Genomic DNA, 20,488 nt, shown 5'->3' with positions numbered 1-20,488 from the left:
TGTTTTTGAATATATATATTAATGAGCCTAATCCAGATCTTGTCGAGTGTGATCCTTTTTGACCCCATGTTTGTACGTTCTGTAATAGTCAGTATGAAATATTGTTTCTCTCCAATAGTCCCCTGTAACTGGTGCCATTAATGTGGTGGGGTTAAAACCTGTATTGTTTTGAGACAATAAGGTAAAGGCAATTCAAATAATTACATTAAAACGGTATATGTATTATACATTTTTAATGATATAAAAAACACTTAAAGAGGACAAGACAGTTCTTTACAAACTGCGTTCAAGTGTCAAAGAGATTTAACATCTGTACACAACATAAACAGGGTATCCGAGGAGCTCAATAAGCTCAATAATACAAGTGAATGACGCGTCATCAGCCTTAACGTTGCCTGAACAGCAGGAAATCTACTTTTGCAGAGAAGAAAATCAGAGCAACACACAGCCGTGCTCAGCTCAGGTGTGAAAATGCCGGCTTTAGAAAGGGTCGCTGGTTGCTCTGAGGCATCGGGGCAGTCAGGATGCCTGGTCTCCTCCCTGCTGGCGCGTCTCCCGCTGTGCGGCCATACCCTCGACCTACAGCTTTTGATCCATCCCTGGACGAGGACCACGACTTGCCACTGTATCCATGACTGAATCCACAAAGGCCAGAGGAAGGAAACGATACGAAAAGAGGAAGATTTATGTCAGAAACGGGAGCCAACTGCTTAAAGGAATGACCAGATGATGAAATGTGATATAAACACAACACGCACCCTTTAGACGACGAGCTTGTGTTGCCATGTCCTTTCCTCTTCTTTGAGTACTTGAAAAATGGAGCTTTCTTTCTCTTCTGGCCCTGTGCACCCTGCTTTCGGAAATATGTGGAGGAGCCGGCGTCGTCGTCTTCATCCAAGTAGTCGACACGCGAGCGGCCTCGGGTGGTGTCTATCCACCCGCCTCCGCCGCTCTCAGCGGGCTCTTCGGCTGCAGAGACAATCTCACTTTAATACTGCAACGTGCAACACAACTTAAAAGTTCTAAAGATGGTTATTATAGTAGCAAAACTACATTTAAGTGGATGTTGAGTTCTGAGAATAAACCCCCAGGATAGTTCCGGGAATCGGTTCACTTTCTGCGTCTGCTTCTTCGAATTTGTGTTGCAACCTTTTTTTGTTTACTCCCCAGAATACACTGCACTGTGACACGTGCCCTCACTCCGTCTGCAGGAACGTTCGTGGATAGTTCACTTACAAATGAACCGAGACCCATGTTTTTTAAGGGGACCAGAGTTCACTTGTCTTGATCGGGATCAGAGTTCAGGGAGGCTTTCACAGGCGCCCAAAAGATGCAGACGATCCCAGAAAGTCTCTGAAGAGAAGTGTGGTCTGAATAAACCCGGGCTGCTGTGAACACGAGCCAAAAAGATCTTTTTCCTCCATGGCGTTCTCTCCCAAAAACAATCTGGCCACGCATCGCGAGGAACACGAGGCCTAAGGGCATACAGTGGGTATTGTGACAGCCGGCCTGTCCACGCTGCCCTGGAGTCATTACTGGGCGCTGAGCCCACTGCAGCGCCGTCATTTTTCTTTTCAGTAATGACAGTTAATGAGGACGTTGATTCCCACATCGGTAAAAGCACTTCCTCATTCAACTCTCCTTCTGCCTCGCTCACTCGGCGCTCACTCGGCGCCCCCTCCGGAGCGGTTTGGGAAGCACGACAGGAGACTGACCAAATCAATCCCTGCTGTTGAAGTATTTCTGCTCTGGTAGCAGCTCTTTTTGTTGTTGTTGATTAACTTTCCTGTGCGGCTCCTGAATTATTTCTTTTTGCTCATGAAGAGTTTTTCTTTCTCCTGTTGGGAGTATTATTTTCTTTTTGATGAACAGAAACGAACTGAACTATTGGTGTTGGGATTATTTAATTTTGCAACAATTACAGTACTTTTTGAAAATCAGCGTTTGCTTTGTGTTTGGATTCTTCACATTAGTAGGGTGAACATTTAATGTTTATTACCTTTTGTGTGTTTGATGTGGGGGGAGAAGCAAAATATGATGGGTTGTGTAAAACCTATTAACTACATTCAATTCAGCTTAGAGGTAGAGAAGGTAGAGAGAGAGGTAGACCCTAACCCTAGTTGTTCAGAGCTTTATAGTTAGAAGGATTTTAAATTCTATTCTAGATTGAACAGGGAGCCAATGAAAAGAGGTTAGTACTGGAGTGATGTGATCTCTGATGCTGGTTCTTGTCAGGACCCTCGCTGCAGCATACCCAATCAATTGAAGACTTTTCAAGCAGTTACCCTGACCCCTGATAGTAGGGAGTTACAATAGTCTACTCTCGAAGTAACAAATGCATGAAGTACTTTTTCAGCATCACTCAGTCAGCATGTTTCTAATGTTGGAAATATTATGTAGGTGAAAAAAGGCAGTCCTGCAGATGTTTAATGTGGGAGATGAAAGATAAATCCTGGTCAAAATTGACTCCCAGGTTCCTCACAGTGGTACTGGAGGTCAAAGTAATACCATCTATTGGTACTAGATCTTTAGATAATCTCTAAGGCCCACCTGTGATATATTATGCTGTCAAATCAGCATCTTGATATGCCACGCCTGTGAGGTGGGATGGATTATCTCGGCAAAGGAGAAGTACTCACTAACACTGATTTAGACAAATCTGTCGACACTATTGGAGAGAAAAGGGTCTTTTGCATACATAGAAAAGGTTTTAGATCTTTGAGTTCAGCTCATGAAAAATGGGAGCAAAACCCAAAAGTGTTTACCTGTAACCCGAGTGGGGCTCATGGTGTGACAGTGGTTTTCTACTGGATCCACGGATGGAACTGAAGTCAGTATTGATGGGAGTACTTCCCTGAATCTGGCTACAGCTTTGTCTGATAGATATCTCTTATATTTTAATTTATTTTCAGGGAGTATAAAGCCAGATAATGTAAATTCAAATGATATCAGGAGGTGATCTGACAACAGAAGGTTGTGGGGAAGATGTCAATACCATAAGTGAGGACGAGATCGAGGATGTAATTAAAATGAGTGGGTTCATTCACCTGCATGAGATTCAGAGGGAGACTTTCAAAGGATTTCTGGTTAGTTTTAGTTCTGGGATCAATAAGAAGACCAGAGTTATAGATAGATGCTCCTCCTCCTGCACGTCCAGTTTCTCGGGGGATATGATGGTTAACATGAGTGGTGGGAGTTGCTTCATTTAGGCGGAGATATTAGTCTCTTATTAACCAGGTTTCAGTGAGGGGACATACGTCAAATTTGTAATCCATTATGAAATCACTTACAAGTAAAGATTTGGACGAAAGCGAATGAATATTTAACAATCCACATTTGATTGCTGTGGGATTTTGTTCAACGATGGAGGCAGTTTAGAGTTTTATCAAATTTCTATGATTGACTCCTCTCCTGTGGGATTCCTCTCGTCTCAAGATAAAATGGTCGTGGAACAGACAGACTCCTCATGATGTGTGAGGGTTTGGTTGTTCGAGGGTGAGGAGACAGAAGGAAGTAGGTTTTGTTTTGAGAACACGGATGATGCGTGTGTGGCTGAAAAACGGTGCGTTTCCATGACATGGTGTTCTTGGCAGGACAGCCCCTCAGTATGCACACTGTTTATAGTGTTTATACACAACTTTTAATATAGCATATACAGAAATCTAAGTATTTCCAAATGAACGCACAAGCAAATGATTTTAAAAGTATCACATGTGAACTTCAATTGCGTTCCTCACCTGGTAGCTGCCACTCTGAGTACTTCTGAAGGACCTGAATGACTTCAGCGCCGTACTTCTCCAGTTTGTCTTCGGTAACTCCATCAATTTGTAGCAGCACTTCAGGATCAGAAGAAAGCTTCTCTGTGGGAAGAAGCAACAAGTTCTACCATGTTCCAGGATTTTCTTAGAATAAATCTGCAAGTATGTGTCCCGACAATTCCAAAAATTACCAGCGATTTTTTTGAGTGTGGCCGTGGAGAAGATGTTGTAGTAGTGAATGCCGAACGCTTTGCCCAACTGCTTGCACAGATCCGTCAGCTCCTTCACACACTGCTGAACCATCTCCTCTCTCTGGGAGATCCTATTGGTCACAGCAGCTTTTTGTCTCCTGATACCAGATGCACTCTCCGTCTCGTAGAAATCCACCTGGAAACCGACAAACACACAATCTTATCTTGAAAACCAAAAATCACTGTAACTTAATGACGGTCCCAGATTAAGTGATGGAACAAATTAGGAGTGCGACAATACATCGATCCACATCGATACAACTACATCGATGCACATCGTCATCTTTAAGATACACCTTTATTTTGAAATTCACGTAGCGCATCTGTACGTCGGGTGTCACCATTTCCTGCGCACTCTCGCCACCTTCACCCAACGTGCACAGCGGCGTCATGGCTGTCGCGAGTAGCCCAGAAAAAGACGATAAACGCTCACGTCTTGGAAATAAATCGGCGGTATGGAAACATTTCGGATTCCGACGGAAAGACGGCTCAACAGACAAAACTCACTCCATATGCAAACAGTGTGAGTGCGAGTTTAAATACTCGGGGAAACACAACGAACTTGGCCGGACACCTACAGAAGAAGCACGGGCTCGACCCGCATGCGAGCTCCGCCGTAACCGTGTCTGATGTCACGCCGGCTTTCACCCGTTTCTTTACAAAAACTCAAAAAGAGTGATGAGTATCACAGGAGCCATTTCATATTTCATTTGTAAAGATATGAGACCGTACAGTGTTTTATTGTTATACCCCTACTGTTGGGCATATGACATCACATCAAATCCTTCGCAGGCTTGTGAATCGAAATCGTATCGTGACAGACTTTGTGATATCGGCAAACATCGTATCGTCATCCAAACATATCGTATCGTGATGAAGCTGGTGATCTACGCATCAAGAACAAATGTGTAAAACAGACAAAAGCTGCATATATAAATGATAGTAATGCATGTTTCCTCTCTTCCTCCTAGTTTATGTAATTTTAGACTAAACATATAAAACTAATTTCAAGCCAATATGAAACAGAGACACAGGAGTTGATCATAAAGAATTCATATTAAAGAAAGTCACAGTGAGTACATTTTTTTTAAACAAACATACTTTGTGACTGTGAGTTGGAATACTGAATTTGACATGATTTAGCAGATTTTACGGGAATCTAATGGGGATTTTTTCCCCCATTCAGACAATTTATTTTTCCTACATAACAACGCCATGTAATAGGCATAACCATTTTAATCGGCTTTCAAGTCATAAATGTAAGTTATCAGTATTTTTCTTTCCATTTAGCGGTAATTGATGAATGTACTTTGAAGGGGTAAGATACAAACGTCACGCTGCCTTATTAGTGATGTTCTGACCCCGTTACCTGCATGTGTCCAAACAGCACGTTCGAAGCTTTTGTTCCAGCAGAGATGTAAGTCACAGCTTGACCGCCATTGGTGATGTAGAGGTCCTCAACCAGGACGTTATCTAGAACCAGCTTCTTGAAAAGACGGTCTGCATTATGTCTGGAGTAAGCGCCTCCTGCTCCATACATTCCAGACTGTATCTTTGCGGCTTTAGCTCCTGACAGAAAACAAGTTTCCCAGGATGAGAGCATTGACATACACAGATTAAGAGAAACCCAATGTACATGTGTCACACGCTGTTTGTATGAGCATATACTTTACCTATGAAGATGTCCACCAACATGTTCAGAGTCAGTCGGTGTTTCCCTCCATTGTTGCCAAACCTCACGCCGACTTTCTCGCAGTTCTCCTGAACGAACTTTACGATCCTCTTCACATCTTCGCTCACGTTTCTCATCTTGTATTGCTGTGAAATTAAAGTACGGCCGTTAGAAATAGGATGACGTGTTGTGTGTGTGTGTGTGTGTGTGTGTGTGTATGTGTGTGTGTGTGAGGACAGATGGAAGAAGAAAGTGCCTCCTACAATAGGTTTGGTGCAGTTGTCACAGCTGACATCCGGATGGTCTTTACAGAAGCTCTGGTTGAACTTCAGCTCTCCAAAGTACGCCAGCAGCTGGATCCTCCTGCACTCCATCACGTTTTCGCAGAAATGTACCATACTGTGCAGGTTGTTGTAATGGGTGGCCTTGGCATGTCTGTCACCTTCTCTGTCCACTGAGATAACAGCACACAACGTCTGAGTTCGAGAACCACAAACAACGGCGAAGATGTACACTTTTCCCACTTACTGCTGATAATCCTCTTTATGCGGTGGACGTCAGCGTACGAGTAGAAAAGTATGCAGTGAGAGACCTCTCCATCTCTGCCTGCTCGCCCCGACTCCTGGTAGTAACCCTCCATGGATTTAGGAAGACTGGCGTGGATCACGTAGCGCACGTCGGGCTTGTCGATGCCCATTCCAAAAGCTATGGTGGCGCATATAACCTGGGAGGGAAAAGGTGAATCCAGAGAATGAACTAAAAAAAGAAAAACTGGCAGCCTGCAAAATACTACCACAATACACAGCGTCTCCAGGTGGTACTTCCTTCAATCACACTGAAATATTTGAACAAACAATTCTCATTCGCTGGCTATTAGTGATCCAAACTATGCAAGGAGGCAGCAGAGGGGAAATAATGTGAAATGTTTGTGTGTGTTTGTCTGAGAGAAGAATGGAGATGTATCAGAGGCACAAACAACCAATCGGTTCACTGTTCTCGCTCAGTGCCATTAAACCTTTATTACACAAGCGTGTTATAAAGGTTGAAAAAGCCCAAATACAAAAGCCATGTGTGAAATTTGCTTCCGTGTCATTTCCATTTTAAAGTTGAGTGCCGACCTGGCATCCGTCCTGATTGATCCACTTGTTCTGCACGTATTCTCTGTCTCCATCGCTCAGGCCCGCGTGGTACGACAAGGCCAATAAGCCTGCTCTCTGCAGACTCTCTGCCATCGCATCGCAGTCATTTCGAGACAGGCAGTACACGATCCCAGAGTCACCTGCAGCACGAAGGAGAGAAACAATCTCTGAATTCAAAAGGGGATTCTAATTACTGAGCAAAAAGGATGAGTAAGATACCATGACCAGGACAAATCCTGAATTAGTTGGAAATTCAAATACACTTTTGAATTGTGTCCACATTGTTTATGTACAGTGATCAACAACTACATTTTAAGTAAGATTTAACTTATACAAACACCAACCCATTTTTGTGAAATGCCAAATTTCCTATACATTTTCTTAAGACATTATTGTTACACCTATAATGATGTAGAAGCAATAAAAAAAGGATTTCCCTGCTTCTTCTAGAATCTGAAATTTCTGCAACTGTTAGATTTAAGCTTTACTCAAGGGCAATTTATTTATGAATTCAATTACATTCTGTACATTACAATACTTTTTTTTTCTTGTTGATTTCTTTTCCAAGAATGAAATTGAAATAATCCTGCTTGGAACAGCACGGTCGTGGCCTGCCCCACATTTTAAAACCCATTCGTTTCACCGAGTGTTCGAGAGAAAAGTACGGAATTACTTACGAGGGTAGTGCTTCTTGATCCAGCCGACGCAGTCCTCGGCCACTTTTTTGGGTTTCTTCGGCAGCACCAAGTACTTCAGGTTTGTTCTGTTGAAGCTCATAGTGAACCTGAGAATACATCCGATTGAACATGTGTAATCACTCCTGGCTGCGTAAAGGAAAATGCACAGTTTCAAAAGCCCGTACGAAAAGGTCCACATACACTTGTGGCTGAGACATATTCAGCTGGTTGAGGATGTCCTTCTGCACGCGAGGTGTGGCCGTGGCTGTTAGGGCCATCATTGGTATGTTGGGAAACTTCTGACGCAGCTCATGCAGCTTCTTGTAGTCTGGACGGAAGTCATGTCCCCACTGGAAGATTCAAATGGTGGGACGATTTCTCCATTAGTGCTGCCGCAAACAAAGGCAAACTCCAAACTGTGGATTCATGGAAGCAGGGGAACACACCTGACTGACACAGTGGGCCTCATCAATGACAAACCGGGCCAGGAGGTTTCGCTCAAATAGATTCTGGAGGGCGCAGATGAGCTTGTTACTGGCACTCACCTTGGGAGGGGAAAAGAAAATACCCATTCATCTCAAAATGTAGCTATATGGTAAACCTATTAATGAATATTACACAAAGCAAAACTTCATTGATAGTTTGTGGATTATTTCTTTGTAGTACCAACGCTTTTTAACTCAAATAATGTTGGAAAGCATGTTTATTCCCTCTCTGCAATGTGTCTTCTACTGTCTTTAATCAAGCTGCGACCGGTAACACAGAGTTACCATTAGTTACTCTTGCATGTACGAATCTCCGTTTCTTCCCCTCAGACACCAGCGGTCGTTCAGAGGTCCAAAAAGCCACTCTGATTTCTGTGTGAAGGAACCCGGGGTCTTCTACCCCGACACTTTCTCGCCAAAACTTTCCTCCTTTCTTTCTCGATCACCCACAGGGCGAGTACACGTGTGCCAACGCACGCCCGCCGCCGCTCAGCGATCGAGATTAGATGAACATGCTCTCACACCTCCGTACAGCCACTGGAGTTGTACAGCATGTTCCCACATCCAGTGAATACTCCTGCGTTTCATGAAGTAAGCACCGCGAAGTGGGTTCAGGTAGGCGTAGGCGTACACTTGTGTAAAGTAGCACAACAGCAGATGGAGAAAAAGAATAAATAGTTCCACATTGCTGCACACAAAATTGTTTTATTTTCATATTTTTTTAATTATTTTTTAAAGACAAGGAAACAAATTTGTTTTTAATCATTTAATTTGCATGATTGAATGATCTATTGACTTTGGTGAAACTCATCAACATATCAGCCACTAAAAAAAAAAAAAGCTAGTACCCAATTGGTCCTGGTATAAAATCAGTTGAAACCTGAGGAATAACTGTAGGACCCATTACATAGTTTTTGTCCCCTTTTTTTCCACCCAGGAAATAATCAGGTCCACTTTGATGATATGGTTATGAGAAGGTTGTTTGATCTGCAATCTTCCAATCCTGCCAGCAATGATGACTGTTATTGACTCCATACAGCTGCTGCAGTTTGCCGTGGCCACTCTTTGCCCTTGGCCCTGCTGGCACAACCACACAATGGCAAACACACACTCGTGGAGAGATAAATGAAACACTTAAACTGTAGTTGCCTGAAATATGTCCACATCAACAAAGATTGATGGTCTTTTAAACTTGTTAGTAGGACAGGTTTCTGGCCGAGTCATAACACTGGTCAGCAGCCAAAACATTGTCTGGGTTTTTTCAACTGATTTAGAGTAATTTTGATGTCCTGAATCCAAAAATAACTTTGGTTTTGCTCGATCAGGTGAAATTTTTTAACTAAGCCAGTTACATGTTTTTTGACGTTTGTGTTTGCATGTACAACTATTTTCACTTAGTATGATAAAAAAATCCTTATTTCTTGAAATAAGGGAACTCTGAAGAGTTTGCATGCGCCAATTGATGACTAAGTGGTATTTTTTATGTTACAGGTGAATAGAATGGCTTCGACGAGAAGATCTTGCAAAAATAAGCCCGACATTTTCTGCTACATCTGCGGCGAAGACACCGTTGTTCCTAACAGAAATCCAGTCACAGGTTTGATAAAGCCTGCCTATTTTGGTATGCAGGGCGGCATAGCTCGGTTGTCCTTGGGCAAGACACTGAACCCCAAACTGCCCCCATTGGAGTGATAATGCCTTGCATGGTGCATTCGCATGGTGTGTGAATGGGTGAATGTGATGAACCATGTAAAGCAGTTTAGGTGCACTTAGTCACACAGCCAGTCAGTCAAACACAGTCATAACATAGCCATTGAGTCAGTCACACACAGCCAGCCGCCAGTCACACAATCGGACAGCAAGCCAGTCACACAATCAGACACCAAGCCAGTCACACAATCGGACACATAGCCAGTCACACAATCGGACACCCAGCCAGTCACACAATCGGACACCCAGCCAGTCAAACAATCAGACACCCAGTCAGTCACACAATCAGACACATAGCCAGTCACACAATCAGACACATAGCCAGTCACACAATCAGACACCCAGCCAGTCACACAATCAGACACCCAGCCAGTCACACAATCTGACACATAGCCAGTCACACAATATTTGATATTGTGTAACTGAAACTATATGTATGACTGCCAATACTGCTGATTTACTAAATAAAAGTCGGGCTCATTTCCAAAATGAGAGAACATAAATAAGTAGCGTCGAACGGGTCCTCACACACCCACGCACGTCGGAATGTGTCGCATGTCAAGGTTTTGTGCATGTCACCCCAATTCCTGTAACCAGCAGGTGGAGCTATGCCTGAATGCTGTAACCGTCCTACGGCTGTGATCAGATGTGGACTCTCGTGCAACTTTTAAGTTTCAGCCAGAACGGAGCATGTATGCCTCACTTCCTGTTTCTAGTACGTGGCGCTATGCCCAATGGTTATTATTGTCATATGGCTGTGGCCAGATCTGGACTCTCATGCAAAAGTTTGAGCCCAAACGGACAATGTTGAGAGTATTTACAGTATACCTCCTGTTTGATGGCAAATATTAAAGTTTGTGGCGTGGGCATGTCCACACCCTCAAGTGGAGCCAAGACTGAGATTCATGTGATGAAGACTGGACTGTGATGCAACGTGTGAAATTTGAGGCACAACGGAGCACGTTCAATCGGGCATAGCACCCCCTGCTGGAAATGGTAAGTGTGGCGTACATGCACAAAAACTCGACATGCGACACATTCCGACGTGAGTGACTGTGTGAGGACCCGTTCAATACTGCCTGCAGCTTTAAGATTTTGATATGTTCTGTTGCTTTTGAAAATCTTTAAAGAAAAAAAATTATAAATTGCGGTGCTGTGGCGCTTCCAAAACAAAATGGTGGCCATCGTGCACTTGCCACATTGGCCTCCCACCGATGGTGATGCTACCAAAACAAAATGGTGGTGATCATGTACTCCCACCTCCCACCGATGGTGATGCTACCAAAACAAAATGGTGGTGATCATGTACTCCCACCTCCCACCGATGGTGGCGCTGTGGTGGTGCTTTGGAACAAAATGGCAGCGGCCGGAAATTGGCCGCCATGCTGTCAGCCATTTTGAAAGCCACACTGGCGCAAAGAGACATGCAGTATTTATAATTCAACAAATTGTCCCATTGACAAACAGAAGCTTCAGTCACATGTTGGAGAGAAAATTTAGCAAATCTTTCCTGGTAAACTCACATACTCTGCTCATCACACAAATATATGTTTCTTGCAAAAAGCAAAACAGCCTTTGGCATAATATAATATTATTATTCCCACAAGGTGTTGTTACATCATAGCTGGAATCCTCCAAACACAGATTCCCTTACTTTTTTGTGCGATGGAAAACTTTTCAAGGCGCAGGTGCAACGCTCACCTTTTCCGGAGTGACGTACAGCAGTTTAATGATGGGGTCTTTCCTGGAAAGCTGCATATAAATCCTTCCTGATTCACGGTCACTTTTATCACCAGACAGACTTGTTGCAGGAATCTGTGATATTGGACATGACAAGATAACCCATATGAGTCTACAAGTGAGAATGAATCCACCAACTGTAAATAAATATCAGTACACAACCTATGAAATGTGACAGGAGTACAATACAAGGAAAAGTCATTTATCAGTTTCATTTAGGAACGATAACCAATCATAGCTTGTTATTAGGGATGTCCCGATCACACTTTTTTGCCCCCGATACCGATCCGATTTTTTCAGAATTGAGTATCGGCCGATACCGATACTTTCCGGATCCGATACTCACATTGCTATTGCAAATATACTCAATAGTCTATTTTTGAATCAAAATTCTTCTCTTTCTCTTTAGTTGTTGTTGTAAACTGAGGGTACATCCACACGACAAAAAAAACAATCTTTTTCCTCCCTGGCCTTCTCCCAAAAAAACGTCCACACCTCACTATGAACACGGCTCAACACGAGGCTTCAGGACATGTAGTACACATGCCAGGCCTTTAGGGGCGCTGTGACTCACCAAACACAATAAAAACGCAGAAGAAGACAGACCACATAGAAATTTAGAAGTAGACTTCTGCACTTTAACACATAAACCACTATATATAACTCTAGTTTAATAGGTCTATGGCCCCGCTCCGCCTGCTTCTAGCTTCTGCAGCTCGACCGGAGCTTCTAGTCCCTGATTGTTGTGGTTATTAGGGGACGTTGCGGACCACGTTTTTTTTTTTGTTTGTTTTTTTTAAGATCGGCGGGGTGATCGACTGGATTTGCCGATCCCGGATCACTCACAAATCCCCAATATCGGCCCCGATCCGATATCTACCGATCGGATCGGGACATCCCTAGTTGTTATTATAATCAATTATCTTTTTTATAGTTTTTAAAAGAATAATGACGAATGGCATGGGCAAAAACTTACATCAAGTGTGGTAAGTTTCTGGACCTGGTCAACAATCAGTGATTTCAGTGGCGACACAACCACAGTGACCCCGGGTGAGATGCAGGCAGGCAGCTGGTAGCACAAACTTTTACCTCCACCTTAAAATACATCAAGTTAGGAGATGTTGATATCCTCCTTGCAGCTTTTGAACGCTCCACCCAAATGTACTTTTACCAACCTGTGGGCATCAAAACAAAAGTGTCCTCTCCCTGAAGTGTAGCGTTGATCGCCTCCAGTTGATTAAACCTGAACTGATGGAGACCAAAACGCTTGTGAAAGATCTTCATCATCTCTTGTGAATAGGGGAAGTTACACACTCTGAAGCGATCATGAGCTGGGTTTCTGAAGTTCGCTTCTGTAAAGGGAGACATAAAAGTATTAATTATAAAAGCAGCATAGAGGATAAGTCATAAACCTTTACCTGCAGCTGATTCCCTCATTTTAGCTGCTTGAGAAACTAGAGATGATGATTACGTTAAGGCGTGAGGACTTGCCTGGAGAAGAACTATTTGACGTTTTTGGTGTGGACATGGGTGTCGTGGGTTTTTTCCACGAGGGCTTGCTTGCTCCACCCTCTTTCGCTGCCGGAGTCCCATTGTAGCTGTTTTGTCCCGAGATCGAGGAGTTCTGAGGCTCAAAGTAATCAGGGATGTCAGACTCGTCGAAGTCATCGATGTCAAAGTTGTCCATGTCAAAGTCATCGGCTTCAAAATTTCCAGCACTTGTAAATGTTGCCGTCTTCGACTTGACCTGATCCGCCTCTGACGTCTTGGGTGAGAACAAGAGATCTGGGTCATCAAAGTCTTGACTGTTTTCTTTGGTGAAATTGAAAGATGGTTTGGAAAGGCGAGTCGATGGAGAGTCACAGTGACTATTGTTTTCCACAGAAATGCTCGTGCCGTCTTTATTATATAAAGACTTAGAGTGACTGAAACTGTCAGAGGGATTAGAGTCATAGTCCACGCACATGGCAGAAGATGCTTTGTTCCTAGAATTCATAGAGTCCAGATAACCAGAGTTGCTGAATGTTCCAGCAGAAGTACTAAAGGTCGAAGAAGAAGCTTTTAAAGAGCTGGGTTCAGACAGGACTGTGCTGTCTGGCTGCTGTGCACTGAACAAGGGGGCACCGCCAGCCTTAAGAATTCTCTTCCTGTGAGACAAAACAAAAAAATCTGCAGTCAGGCTGTCATATTATCATCATCACTCACTCATAGTGTTCTGGACCGACATGAACGTACCTCTGGGCCCTCTTCAGGAGAAGTTCTTCTCCACATGACAGAGCAATCAGTTCGTCCTCAGGGATCAAGTCAACCAGGGTACAAATGGACTCATTGAGACTCAAGAGTTGTTCATCTGTCAGGTGTTCATATCAGAAACAATGACATAATCAAACCTGAGGAATTAACAATTCATTCCTTGGGCGTAATGAGCGACGGCAACGTTTTCTGAAAACTTAACATAAAACATGTCCAACTCATTCCTGGCCAAAGCTAAAGACCTGTTACAATGGAACTCACTCTACATTCTTTATAATTCACTGATTTTACCTTATTTGACTCACGTTGTGGAGGTATGGGGGACACATATGCAAATTAATTACTAAGACTATATTTTGCAAAACGAGCAATAAGAACTGTATAGAATATTGGCTTTGAGAACACACCAATACACATTTTGCACAACCGAAATCTTTAAAATTCATGAACCTTGTGGAATTTAAAACTATTCAAATACTGTATAAAGCAAAGTACTTATTTGTGGGTAAAACATTAAGATATTGTTCTGTGAAAGAGAGAAGGGGTATTGATTTAAAACTCAGTGGGCGCCACCTTGAAAAGATTTTTCTTATTACCGTCCGTGGAGTAAAACTATGGAACAAATTATATGTGAAGACTAAATAATTATCAAAGTTAATTCAGTTTGACAAAAGACAGTCATGACAACGAGGGTTTGTGTGTTAATGGCATCGCATTGATTGATGGATGTGCAGCACCTGCCGTTTAAAACTGTACCCACTGTACTTTTGTGTTTTGGTTGCCGGTAATATAGTAATATAGTAGTATAGTAGTATAGTCCACACACAAAAGACTTATGTGGTGATAACTAATACAGGGATCCTTCCCTGTTTATGCAAGAACGTGTTGATAGCTTCCGACCACAGATTTGGGGAATATCCTGAGTTCAAATTATAATTAAATACTTTACATCATATGGGTGTGACGTCACTCACTAGGGTTTTATAATATTCTCCTGCAAAACCATCTGCTCCAGGCATTCGGCTGTTTTTTAGTTTGGCTATAGTTTCTTTTTTTTTTCCATCTTCTCTGATTGACAGATGAGGAAACAACAAAATTAGAGCCAGTTTATTAATTTTTAGTGGCCTTATAAAAACATTACCTTTTTGACTTGCTGAAATATAAGAAATACTTTCAACCCTCGAAGAGTCCTACAGAACTTCTCTTTCGCAGTCAGATTATAACAAACATTTTGAAACTGAAATAGGAGTACAATACAATTCTCAATAAACGTGTAAGCAATCTTTTACTAAAACGCAAACAGAAATATTTGCAAACCAGCTGAGGGGGAAGCGAGCTCGACAAGCAATTCACAAAATTACAGCTAAATCTGTTAACTCAAGGTAAAGAAATGAATAACCGCTTCCAAGATTTCTTTAAGGAACTCTATTCATGCAGAGTCAAGGCTACTGAAACAGACCTCTCTAGCTTCAAGTACACAAAGTCTCTCGGGAAGACAGTGACAAAGCCAGAGCTGAGTCAGACCTTCAAGATGCCATCCAGGCTGTCCCCTCAGGAAAGGCTGTGAGCCCGGACGGGTTTGGTGCTGAATTTTAAAAGGCGTTTAAGGATAAAACAATCCCTCTCATGTTAAGGATGTGAATGATTCAATTAAAAACCAGAAAGTCCCCAGCTCCCTGTACGAAGCCAAGGTGTTTGTACTCTTAAAGAAAAGGAAAAAGGAAACTGATCGTGCGAGTTACAGACCCGCTGCTCTCCTTAATCACGACGAGAAGAGAACAAAATCACTAACTGCAGCTGCGTCCATCAGTGTTGCATCATTCAAATGTCCATCAAACTGTGACCACTTAACCTGCATGTCCCGACTTTCCAAATAAAAGCTCCAAACTCCTTCAAAATCAAAGTCCTTGTTTATCAAAAATTACAATGTTGATTTCAAAATGGATGTTAAGTGTTTAGCTAGGTGTAGGGGGGAGCTGGCTTTCAAAATAAAAGCAGAAAAGCCCTTCAAAATAAAAATAAAAAATTTCATCAAATATTGCAATTTTGACTTTAAATTGGATATTAGGCGTTGAGCTCGGCTAGGGGTGAGCTGGCTTTCAAAATAATCATTTTTCAAATTAAAACTCATTTTTTGTTAAAACCTTCAAAATTTCTAATTGATCAATATTTTTATATTTATAAAGGGGAAGGGATAATTAAGTTCGCACTTCTTCCAACTCCTTTTCGAACATGAAAAGCCAGATTGGCACATATTAAAGACGGATGGGGTTGTCTCCTTGACATTCGTTTAGTCGTTTGGGTGTTTTCCTTTTTTTTACACGTTCGAAATAAAGATATATTTAAGAAAACAAAGAAAGAATAGTGAAAAACACTCACTTGTTTTGACTGTGGCACACTGATCATGTGTTTTTTGTAGTGTAGTGGTGGGACACATTGAGAGAACAGGACTGTCTCTCCTCTGGGCTTCAGACAATTTAAATCTGCTTGAAGATTGAAAAAAGGTCTATGTTAGAAAAATGCAGAATACAAGGGTGATTTGAAATGCCATACCACTAGTACTTTCTTACCCTTCTGATTCCTCAGCTGAATGAAACATATATTCAAACAGTGTGAACCGCTCGTCAAGAAAAACGAGACACAGACCCGATACTTTCATTTTGGATGTTGCGGTTAAAATGATACCGAATCAGAGATCTGAAGGGAGAGTTCAGTCTTACTTCGCCCTTGGACACAATCTGGGGCAGTCCAGAAACCTGGTTTACTGTTCTAAATGTTGGTCAAGGTTTGAGAATATCCAACAAGGCCATAAACGTCTCCAAACAATAAAAACTACTATGGTCTCACCTTTAATGCAAATTATATTTATGGTAGTATAGGAGTATAAGAATGATTTCAGTTAACACCATGTGCATACACCATTACGTATAAGAACAGAGGAATACAATAAACTGAAATAACTCACCTCGTCTCCAAGGAGGGAGTCTCATCAGGAGTCTCATCGGGAGTCAGTGACGATGGAATGTAATCTATGTCATCTTCAGGGTCCATGTTATCGTCCATATTTATTGCGCTAAGATCCAGGAAACTTGTATTTCCTAAAAAGTATAACAGGAATAATAAGCTTATGTTTTTGTCTTGTTTGAGATATTCCAGAGACAGTATCTGTAAAGATTAAATGAAAGAGTTACCTGTCCTTTCTCCAAAAGCTGCAGGCTTGACATCATTATCCTCTTCACTGTCACTCAAGACGGAAATAACAATTGGAGGAGGACGTCTTCTAACCTTTTTGACGGGACTATCCTCGACTTCAAGCTCTGCTGCTTCCTCGGTCATAGAAGCTCCCCGTGCAGCTGCAGCCTTGTTACCGCTGCACTGAAGCTCAACGGTTCCCAAACAAGACTGCTCATCAGTTTCGCTGCTTAACTCTGGCATTGTCAGAGAGGCATCGGGGAAGAGCTTCTCCTTATTAGCAGGTGAGAGCGACTTAGTGCTCTTAGCCGACTTTTCTGAACTGAAAGAGTCATTTTTTGCTTTAGCAGGCGTTTCAAAATCATCAAAATCATCCCAGTCATCCATGGAGATCCCGAGAGAAGCATCCAGACTATCGACTCCATTGCTGCCGCTGCCGTCAGGGTTAGTTGAAGTTGAAGCAACTTTCAAACGCGATACAGCCGAAGGAGTGTGGGATGCAGGAGATGAGCGAACTATTGGACTGATGGACTTGGACTCCGAGTAGACTGAGAAGTAGTTGTTGATTTTGGTTTTTTGAAGTCTCTCAGGTTTGTTTGAAAATGTCAAAGAAGATTCAGTCACCAGGGTGTTCGTGGGGACATTGACATTTCGGTTTGCCAAAGCCTTTGGGCTGGTTACCTTAGCAGGAACGTCCACGTTGGTTACACCAGATGATGACTTCTTTTTGAAACAAAAGGCTCTGAAAAATATATAAAAAGAAAGAAATTATTATTTATTTTAAATCATTGTTGAAGCTTTTGACTTCCAGACGCACCTAGGTTAAAAAAAAGTTAAATGAATACAATGGAAAAGTTTATTTTCTCTATGATTTAACATTGAAACTTCCATATTATTTAAACATACTAAGGATTATTTTGATTCCTTTTGTTCTTTATCATGTTAGCGTCCAAATTATGAAAATCAAAAACACAGTATTTTAAAATGTTGACATATTTCAATAGATCAAATGTTTTTCTGATTTTATTTCAACAGTTATGTAAGCAATACAATATTAGTCAAAGACACATGGCTGATTTGTTTGCAAACCTTATTGTTCCCTTTAGACGAGACCTGGGGCAAAAACATCAACTCTAGATTTTCTCTTATCGAGGTAACTTCAAGAATTAACCCTTCAAGGAGTTTTCCATACTGCAATGCTCGTTCACTTCTTACTGGGAGAGATCACCCCGGTAACTTATTATGAATGTCTAATTTGCACCGGAGCTGGTTACATTCTGGATATAAGGTAAAAGCTCCGCCTCCTGACCAATCAGATCTCTTGGAAAATGACCTGCCCATTCTTAAGCCGAGGTCCTACCACACTTTTTGTGCCAGGATGGGGTGGGGACGGATTTTCGTGTGGTCCCACTGAAAACGTCGACAGTATGGAAAGAAAACGCAACCACTGGCTACGACTTTTCGTCACCCCTCCGTTGAGGTACCTCGCACTGAGGAACAGGAACCACAAAGCAGCCGTCCGCTGATTGGTAATGACGATCGTCACTCTTGACTTGCCCATATTATTTGAATATTTAATCGATCGTAACGCCCCCCCCGTTGTTGTTTACATACACCGCTTTGCACCGACGGGTTGTTTTGTTAACTGGATTTATTGAAACGTTAGCGTATGTCTGCACTTTGTTGAAAGACAGCGATCAACCAAGTGCAGACACTCCTCTCATTAACAGGAGAGGAGGAGCTTCAGCGGGAGCTGGACGCTGCTGTTCAGAATGACAACGTTTAAGCCGTGTAGCAGAGCAAGGAGGCTCAAGGCTTTACTCGGACAGCCGTATGAGCTGGCCGGCCGCTTCCGCGTCCTTCGCCTAACACACACACGCGTCATTCTCAACTTCGGACAGCGGGGCTCGGAGCAGCTCCGGTGACCTGGCGCTTCGGCGCACCGTATGTGGACACGGTCCGAGTCTGATTATCGTATTGCACCACGTAGTGTCTCGAGCTACTGGCAAGTGTGTGCAGACGTGACGAGCAGACTCAGAAGTGCACCAGATGTGGTCCAAGCTGGCCGACTGACGTCCGCAGCTGCCTCCATGCTTCGATACCAGTTCGGTTACGATTACAGCGCCTGCTCCCGAGTCCCGGTCCCTGCCTCGCTTCTGCTCTTTCAGGACCAACGTGAAAGTTGCGCCGGCAAAAAAAACAGTCAAACCTTAATATGTTAACAGGATTCATACAGCAGACATATTAAATTATTGCCGTGTCTTAAATCACGGACCAATCAGCAGATGGCTCCTCAGAATCAGACCCGTTCAATTGTCCTGAGTACCCCAATGGAAGGGTGACGGAAAAGCAGCAACCTTTGGAGCGGTTACTTCGGTACCATACTGGTTTAACAAATATTATTACTGTTTTTACATCCCTTTAGGATGACACACAACAACTGTATAGGGACTACAGACGAAAAATAGCCATTAGGCTAATTCTGGCATATTTTGCAGCAGTGTATATTAATATGCACTGTCTCTATAAATAAAATACATTAAATTAAAAAAGAAATAAAATATAGACAATTCTTGCGGTGGAAATCTGAACGGTACCGGACCATCCCATTCCATCCCTACACTTTTTGTGCGGTGGAAACAGGGCTACAGACATGACTGTTAAGCGGTTTCATGTCAACACTTATCAGGATTCCAATGGGTTGGTAAGTCAACCCAGGAAACATAAAGATATCCTGAGTATGTTTATCGCGGGTCATCGTACAGGCCCCTGGACCACCAATACAAGGTCTTGGGTCCAAATGTGTCCCTCAGAAAATATGAAATTTAGTGTACATGACACAATAAGAAAGGCCGAATAAGGCGTTCATATGAATCATGTAAGAAACTTTTGTTTTCACTGGGCAAAAAGTGAAGGGAATTTATGGCTCAGTACTCCACAGTAGTATGGATTTTTCATAGAATTGCCCACTCATGATTTTAACAGGTTATACCCACTGACTGAACAACTCCATTAAAATGAACAACCAACACCAAATGTCAATCTTACGCGCGTGCTGCAATGTGACACTACATCTGGAAACATGTTTGCACGACAGGTCCCCTTCAAAATAAAATAATAAAAAACCTTCACGTCAGAAGTTGACAACTCCTGTCTGCGAGCTTGTGTTTAAACGCCGATGCATTCTGACCAGACTTACCCAGTTTTAGTCTTATCCCGACTCAGCCTGCTGTGAGCTGCACTGTTGTGTCTCTCCAGCTGCTCCTTCAGATTATTTTTGGGAAATTCAGACATTGTTGGACGAAGTGACGCTAGCGGGAGCTAGCTTCTCTAGCACCAGAGCTCAGTTCATCAAGTGAAGGCCAGTTTCCTGAGCATGGCACGGGACGTGACACGATAAAAAAAGCCTTCTGACAAGCGTCTCACGCGTTACTCCGTGAAGTTAATCCAACCACGCAAGTGTTGAACCAGTAATGCCGCTTCAAGCTAAGGTACAAACACGGACAACTGATTAGGCGCCGAATCAAGACAGCGAGTCCTGATTGGTTCATTCTGGTTGCCGCAAGGAGAGAAAGGGTAATGTAGTCTTTGTCCTGTTTGGACGCGGAAGG

The 20,488-nt window shown here is 42.7% G+C and overlaps 1 protein-coding gene across 1 annotated transcript; it reads right to left on the bottom strand.

The window, feature by feature from the left end:
- Positions 1–217: 217 nt before the first annotated feature.
- blm (BLM RecQ like helicase) lies at positions 218–20,286 on the bottom strand. Its single transcript, XM_080480623.1, has 21 exons — positions 20,077–20,286; positions 16,877–17,619; positions 16,651–16,783; positions 16,065–16,171; positions 13,668–13,782; positions 12,924–13,579; positions 12,608–12,784; positions 12,409–12,527; positions 11,394–11,507; positions 7,944–8,042; positions 7,699–7,847; positions 7,498–7,604; positions 6,800–6,960; positions 6,210–6,405; positions 5,945–6,135; positions 5,683–5,827; positions 5,379–5,578; positions 3,950–4,145; positions 3,738–3,860; positions 759–969; positions 218–635 (listed from the first exon to the last, which is right to left on the bottom strand). The coding sequence occupies exons 1-21, from the start codon at positions 20,169–20,171 to the stop codon at positions 455–457; spliced, it is 4,218 nt and encodes a 1,405-aa protein (XP_080336749.1). The 5' UTR covers positions 20,172–20,286; the 3' UTR covers positions 218–454.
- Positions 20,287–20,488: the final 202 nt, after the last annotated feature.

The sequence above is a fragment of the Lipophrys pholis genome, assembly GCF_963383615.2.
Source record: "Lipophrys pholis genome assembly, chromosome: 14".
Classification (NCBI taxonomy): Eukaryota; Metazoa; Chordata; class Actinopteri; order Blenniiformes; family Blenniidae; genus Lipophrys; species Lipophrys pholis.
Note: the sequence above shows the minus strand (reverse complement) of the source record. Positions and strands in the feature narration are given on the sequence as shown.